The 7,459-nt window shown below is 38.9% G+C and overlaps 1 protein-coding gene across 1 annotated transcript; it reads right to left on the bottom strand.

Annotated features, from left to right (window-relative positions):
- Positions 1–912: 912 nt before the first annotated feature.
- On the bottom strand, positions 913–5,788 carry cyp19a1b (cytochrome P450, family 19, subfamily A, polypeptide 1b; the record flags this gene model as incomplete). The annotated part of the gene is made up of 9 exons (XM_081355716.1): positions 913–1,179; positions 1,884–2,125; positions 2,363–2,525; positions 2,606–2,717; positions 3,949–4,063; positions 4,546–4,722; positions 4,802–4,956; positions 5,398–5,563; positions 5,644–5,788. The coding sequence occupies 9 exons, from the start codon at positions 5,786–5,788 to the stop codon at positions 913–915; spliced, it is 1,542 nt and encodes a 513-aa protein (XP_081211842.1).
- Between the last annotated feature and the right edge of the window lie 1,671 nt (positions 5,789–7,459).

Below are 7,459 nucleotides of genomic sequence, written 5' to 3'. Positions count from 1 at the left end.
AACTATGATTACTGTAGGTTATTTTTATAAAGCAACATGAAATAAAAATTGACCTCATTTACTTTCTCAACTCATGGCACTTTTCGTATTTTAAATGGTTAATTGAACATTATTCGAAAGGAAAATGTTTGTCATCATAATCTTTCATAAAAATGTACTTCCTTCGTCTCTAGAGCATCTTCCTTTTTGATTGACGTTACCAAGCCCTCATTTTCAGCCCCTTCCTCCGTTCTTTTATCTAACATCCAATTTTCTCCATCCAATCAATTGCTTTTCTCATTGAATCTACTATTTAACCCAGAAAAACATCACATTATGGAAGTAAAATAGGATGTGATTGCCATTTTATGTTGACCTTTTACATGGTTAGCTTGGAACTAACCATTAGCATTACAGATGTATACAGACTATACATTTACTATAGTAAATAAGGTACTAGAATTATTTCCTATAATCACTTAACACAAAATATGTGTTAAAGTTCTGTACAGTAGATTAGTACTATGTAAAGACCAGTACACATGATAAAACAGATCATTCAAATGGTTTTGTTGTCTTTGCCATTGCCTGTCAACAAACTACTTTTCTTGTGTTTGGTTTTTTAAACTAGCTAGAACACTTTAAAGGTGCACAAAGTCATTATGTCTATGTTGACATCCATATAATACCTGTGTGTGTGAAGTTACCGCAGGCCTACTTGTTTGCAACATTAAGTTTGAGGTAAGTTCAACTGAAGTTTGTTTATTAAGTCAAAAATAATAGTAATGTGATCTTAATGTGATGACCCAGTGTAAAGCTTTTAGGTAAAAGGAAATTACTATAAACGTTTATTCATGTGTTTTTTCTTCGGTATATCAAAATAGTATATAAATGGAAAAAATAACACTGGTGTGTGATTTGCGTCTGTCACTTTCAGGTTTGGCTGTCCGTTGTCTCTCCGTTGATGTTCTGAGCTCGTGGGATGAAGCGCATGGCCAGGCAGTCGGGATCCTCTTCTACGGGCTGCATGGAGAGGTTGTTGGTCTGTTTGATGGTGCTGACGGTGCAGCCGTGACGAGGACAAACCGTGAACCTCGACAACAGAGTCACCAGGATGGCCTTCGTCATAACCATGGCTATGTGCTTCCCAACGCAGGCCCGCGGGCCGCAGCCGAACGGCTGGAAGTAACGACTGGGAACCTGAGAGAGAAGTAGAGAGTAATGGTATTATATGGTAATACCCATTTTCATATATAAAGATTTTATTTACTTTAAGGAAAACTATAAGGTATCACCATAGTACTTTTTTTTTTTTTTTACTATATGATGACTATTCATATTTAGGGCCATTTACATGGTATTAAAAGGTACATGGTTCAAAGAATACCATATTATTGACATGGTATGTCTCAGGGTTATTATCGTTAACGAAAACTAAAACAATAAAAAAACATTTTCATTACTTGTAGTAAAATTCGTTAACTGAAATAAAATAAAATATAAAGCAACTTAAACTTGTTTTATTTGAGCTAGTTCCCAAGGCAAAAAAGATAGATAGATAGATAGATAGATAGATAGATAGATAGATAGATAGATAGATAGATAGATAGATAGATAGATAGATAGATAGATAGATAGATAGATAGATAGATAGATAGATAGATAGATAGATTTCACTTATATTTCCACTTTCCCTCCAGAATATGCTTATTTTCTAGTTTCACAGATCAGTATTGTTCACTCTGTTTTTGGAGAAATGTACAACATATTTGGATATTTGTGAAAGAATATGAATAATTGGTATAAAATCTACAAATGCACCAATTTATGCTGAAAAAAACCCTTTATATCCAGGTTTGTATGATCTTATTTGATCTTAAACATCTGATTCTCCCAGTACTTACGCTGTTCTCAAAGTTCTCCAAGTTGAATTCATTGGGTTTTTTGAAGAACTCGGACTTGTGCATGCGCCCGATGTTCAGGATGAGGTTTGTCCCCTTTGCCACCTGGTAGCCATCGATGTGGTCATCCTCCAGAGCCCGTCTCATGATGAAGTCCACCACCGGATGGTACCTCAGAGACTCCTTGATGAAGCGCTCTAGTACGTTCAGGTTCTGCAGGTCGGCCGACTGTACGTCCCGCTCACCTGAGAAGACAAGAAGTGGTGTACATCTTTTATCATGCACAAAGTATCACTTCTTATGGAAAATCCAGTTAAAACCAGTTTCTGATGGTTTCTAGCTGGTCTAGATTGGACTACTAGCTGTTGGGACCAAGACTGACCTGGTAGACCATCTTGGGCCTAGCTACCATGTTCCAATTGCCATGTTGACCACCTTAAACCTGCATTAGGATGAATTGTCACGTGAAAGGTTTACTGTACCTATCTGAGACCGTATCTCCTGTACTATCTGCTCTTCCACGGCAGAGTTCTGCTTCAGTAGCAGAAGCATGAAGAACAGGCTGATGGAGAGCGTGTCTGGAGCGGCGATCACCATCTCCAGCACACACTGCCTCACGTCATCCGCACACAGCTCGCCGTGGTTCTACAGACACAGTTAACACGTTCTGTTGCGTTAATGTAGGAGATGGCACAGAAATGAAGAGTACGTGTTTGTGAACACACCTGAGCAAATATAAGCTCCGTTGCGAAGTCCGTCTCATCCAGCTTCTCCGTGTTATTGATGGCCTGTCGCTTCTGCTCCACAAGCTTTTCCATTTCATCCTGCAGCTCTTTTCTGCAAGAAAATACTTCTTAAAGGGGATGCATGAAGAAAAAAAAAGATGAATCTAGATATTTTTAAAAACAAAAGTACTGCGCAAAGATTTCATGATGCTTTTATACCCCTTTTCCACCAAGGCAGTGTTGGTGCCGGTTCGGAGCCGATGCCTACTCGCGAACCAGTTCTTTTGTGTTTCGACAGCCAAAGAACCAGTTCTCGGCCAGGAAAATTGGTTCCAAAGCTCTTTGCTGGACTAGAACCGTTCTTTTACCACGTCATGCTTACGTCGGGGGCTCGGGGCGGGGTTATTGTTGAACTTCTTCTGGAACGTAACCTCCGTCTATATAGTAATCCAGACGAGCAGCACAAATGTGTTCTAAACGTCTTCTTCTGACCTCAATATAGGATGGCAAAGCCAGGAGAAACATTTGCAGAAAGACGATGTAGTCCAACATTGTAATTGTTATGCTTGAAGTTGGGAAAGCTAAGACATATGGCAACGTACACAGTGACGTAACGACGTCGTTCGCTGGGCTCTCTAGTCAGTGGAAAAACAAACAGGTTCTGAGAAGGTTCGCAAGTTGAACCAACTTTGAACCAGCACCAGTTCCGAACCAGTTCTTTTCTGGTAGAAAAGGGGTATTGTTTGGTGGTTTCTGAATCTCTGCCACCAAATTAGACCACCCAATCCTTTCAACCACGTGCCCTTTTCCAAAATGGCCTCCAAATTTTTTTGCTGTTACCAGAATACATGCAAAAAATTGCTCACAGGACCTTTAACTGTTAACATTCACTTGTTGAAAATGACCATTCGTTCAAACTACGATCTACATCAGGGGTTCTCAAATCTGGTCCTCGAGGTCCACTTTCCTGCTGAGTTTAGCACTAACCTTGATCAAACTCTTCTACCTGTAACTTTCTAGTAATCCTGAAGGCCATGATTAGCTTGTTAAAGTATGTTTGATTAGGGTTGGAGCAAAACTCTGCAGGAAAGTGGATCTCAAGGGCCAGAATTGAGAATATATGGACCCAACAGCAAACCCACAAGCTGTAAGTAATTGTTTTTGCTCATTTCACATAGAAAAACATAGAGATAATTTGCATAATCCTTAAAGGTGCAGTAACAAAAATTGCAAAAGGTCACTTCTACAGGTCAGAGAGAGTGTAAAATGGTTGTTTTTGGTTTAAAAAAAACCTTGACAGCATATACAAAGGATAAACTCAGTTAAGTCTGAGGTGGACTCACGCTGCCAGGTGGTGTTTTTTGTACACAAAGTCCAGTCTGAAGAAAATATCTGGCTGTATGAGAACTGTCTGCCAGGTACTAAAATACCGATGGATCTTTATCAGCAAGTCTTTCTCTGCATTGAACACATATAAAGAGAGAAGTTAGTGATCTTACATTCTTTAAATAATGGTTCCAAAAGGGTTATTTTTTTCTCAATGATGCCATAAAAGAACCATTTTTGTTTCCCCAAAGAACCTTTCAATGGGCATTCTTAAAAGAACCATCTTTCCTTAGTGTGAAGAACATTTTAATACTCTAAAGAACCTTTTTCCACTAGAAAGAACCATTTGAGGAATGGAAAGATTTGATGGATGTTAAAGGCTGTTAATGGAACCATAGATGCTAATAAAGAACATTTATTTTTAAGAGTGTACTGTGAAATATTCAAATATATAACTTTCTAAGGTCATCCATATTGATCTTAAGTATCAAGGTTATATAACTTCACAGCATGATCAAGGGTTTTACAGCCTTCTCTTCTGGTAATAGATATAATCAGACCAATCAGATCGAAAGAATAATAATAATAATCAAATGCTTGTATTGCAGGCTCACCGCCCAGTGGGATTTTTAGGAAGAGTCTATTGGAAACGTCCACCACAATACAGCGCAGGAGATTGAGCACGTCCACGTGTCCTGAGCAGTCCATGAACTCCTGCAGGACGTCAAGCTGTTTGTTGGTGGCGCTGACGCACACATCTACTGACTTCTGGAGACCTGGACCTGTAAGAGCTACACAAACACATACACAATAGATTCTGCATGATTCTCTGTAGGAACTAATAATCTGAGACCAGTGAATAACACCCACCTTTGGTGAAATATGTTCTCACTTTCTTCCACAGTGTGATGTTGCTGTTGAAGATGATGCCTTGTTCAAACATGCCGATGCACTGCAGACCTTTCGTACTGGCAAACCTCCCGATGTAATTATTGCTCTTCAGAACATGATACACGGCGGAGGACCTGAAACAGTTTTAGGTTTTTTTTACACTTGTAAAAATACAGCAGCCGCACACTCAAACACTGTGCAAAATCAATTTATTAGCAATCTTTCGGTCTTGCGACCCTCTTCAGGCATCAGGTTTTTTTACACTAAAATTTGACCCCATCCACAAATAGTGCCCTCATGCATTGCATTCCTCATTTAAGTCAACACTTAGTGACATAATTGGGCATTATGGACTGGAGTAGCAGACTGTACCAGAAAACAATATTTCTACCCCATAGGGTGCGCTCTTGAGCAATTTTTTGAATTATGAAATGAACAACAAATTTCATGACCAGTTTAGATCTGGACAGGACTTTTGTTCATGAAAGCAATCAATATCTAACATAAAATATAGGCTATATATTATATGAATATAAAGAGAGTCTAAATCTGCAATAATGTGTTAGACAGATGACATTTTGAGAACTTGCTTGCTGAGTATAACAGTCTCTTCTCCGTTGATCCAAACCCGAGCAATGCTGCCATATTTTTCGTTGTAGTAGTTGCATGCAGTGCCAATCCCCATCCACAGGAACCTACTGTAGCTCAGAACCGGGCCGAGACCCAACCACCAGCCAGGACCTGACAAACACCAAGCACATCACACCTAGTGGAACCAGTTGGTAGGATGCTCCCAGTGAATCTTATTGGTTTTAACTCACCTGGGACTGCTGATTGGTTCTTCCAGTTCTTGGCTCTAAATATTCTGTGCAGCAGAATCAGCAGTAACGTTCCCGTCAGCACCAGTAACGTTCCCCGCACCGCAGCGGCGATGTTTACCGTACCCTCGATGACCTGCTCCATCATCAAGTCATCTACAGATCCACCTAAATATATATTGAAGTATCTTAAAATATTGGAAACTGCACTGTATAAACTGCAATAGTTTGCTGTTAGCATGTTGCTAAGCTGATGATGTAATAGTCCTAACTATAAAAAAATATGGCATGAGTTTTGTGTAAAATATGCTTTTTAACTATATTAATTTATACTATGCATTGAATGATATCAACATTTCTCTAAGTTTCATCCGCCATCTTGGATATATTTTGTCCACAGAGCTTCTTGTGGTGCATTCTGGAGATCTTCTCTCTACAAAGGATACATGCAACTGTAGAACTTTGCCAAAACAAGGTATTCTGGGTATTTTAGATGTTAATCGCTGACGTCAGTGAAGCGTCTAGGCAGACGTCACCCGTCATTCAAGTGTTGCAATTGCAAAAAAATTTTTTAACACTCATTAAAACAGTATATTTAGTTGTCTTTTTTAACGCAGGGGTTCTCAACCTTTTGCAACTCATGGCCCACCAATGACTGTTTAAAAACATTTCAAGGACCACCTTTTCAAATATGATAGTATGAACACAGAATAACAGAAAATTCAAAAAGTACAATGACTTACTCTGCTGTTAATCTGTTATGCCACTGTAGCAAACTAGGTCAAGTCAGCTATATAGATGAAAACTGTCCTTGTATCAAAAAGACTCGGCAGGCTTACTCAGTAACCATTCCTGTAACAATAACAGGCTAACATAACTGTAACAACAGGTCAGACACACAAGAGGGGAACATTCACTCTATTCGTTTGCAGAAATGTTCAACAAAGTTCATTCACCCCACTTTACATACTGTAAGTATAATTTATCAAATACAATTAGCGATATTAACATGACTTTTTGAAAAAATATTCTTTTGGCTTCCCAACACAGCCCGGGTGTTTTGAGTTCAAAAGTCTCTGCAGCTTTGATGGTTTTAGTGCCTCATTTGACACCATTTCTCCACATTCAACACATTGTGCCTTCGGCTTGAGGGGGTCGCACACCAGATGAGAGTCTTTAAAATTCAAACACATTATTTTCTATGAGTGTACACACACCGGCAGCGTCATTCGGCGTCTGTCCTCTCCCAATATTAACCAACAGGACCCTGTTCAAAATCCTGCCGCACCACAGAGCGCCATTTACATGGTTTATATTAAATTTACATTATATTTGTCTCAAATCGTTGTTAATACTGACTTCACCCTGTGTTGAAAGATACATAGTTTTATATTCATTTACAGAAATCAGCTGCGTGGATGAAAATTAATGGATTTTCAGGTGAGATACTCAATTAATTCAGTTAATGTACGTCCTGAGGTAAAGTGTTCAGACTGCAGACTCAGCAACGATTATATTTAATTGTAGCTATACAATCATAACATCGCAACTATCGCAAATCAAAGTGAAAGAAAGTCGCAGACGCTTATAACACAATCATCTTCATTAAAAGTAAAGAAGCTAAATGATCTTACCATATGCCATTGCCGTTCTCTCCTATTGTGGTCTTTGATTTTGAAATTAGCTAATGATCAATAAAATGCAGCTCATATCTGTTGATTTCGGTGACGTGAACTCCATTAAATCTGCATAGGGGAAAGCGGGGCACAAAGTAACCCTTTGTGACTTTCTCAGTTTGTGTAAATCTACTTCAGAGTAT

The sequence above is a fragment of the Scardinius erythrophthalmus genome (genome assembly GCF_964197995.2).
Source record: "Scardinius erythrophthalmus genome assembly, chromosome: 24".
Taxonomy (NCBI): domain Eukaryota; kingdom Metazoa; phylum Chordata; class Actinopteri; order Cypriniformes; family Leuciscidae; genus Scardinius; species Scardinius erythrophthalmus.
The sequence above is the reverse complement of the archived record's forward strand: the minus strand, read 5'-3'. Positions and strand labels throughout refer to the sequence as shown.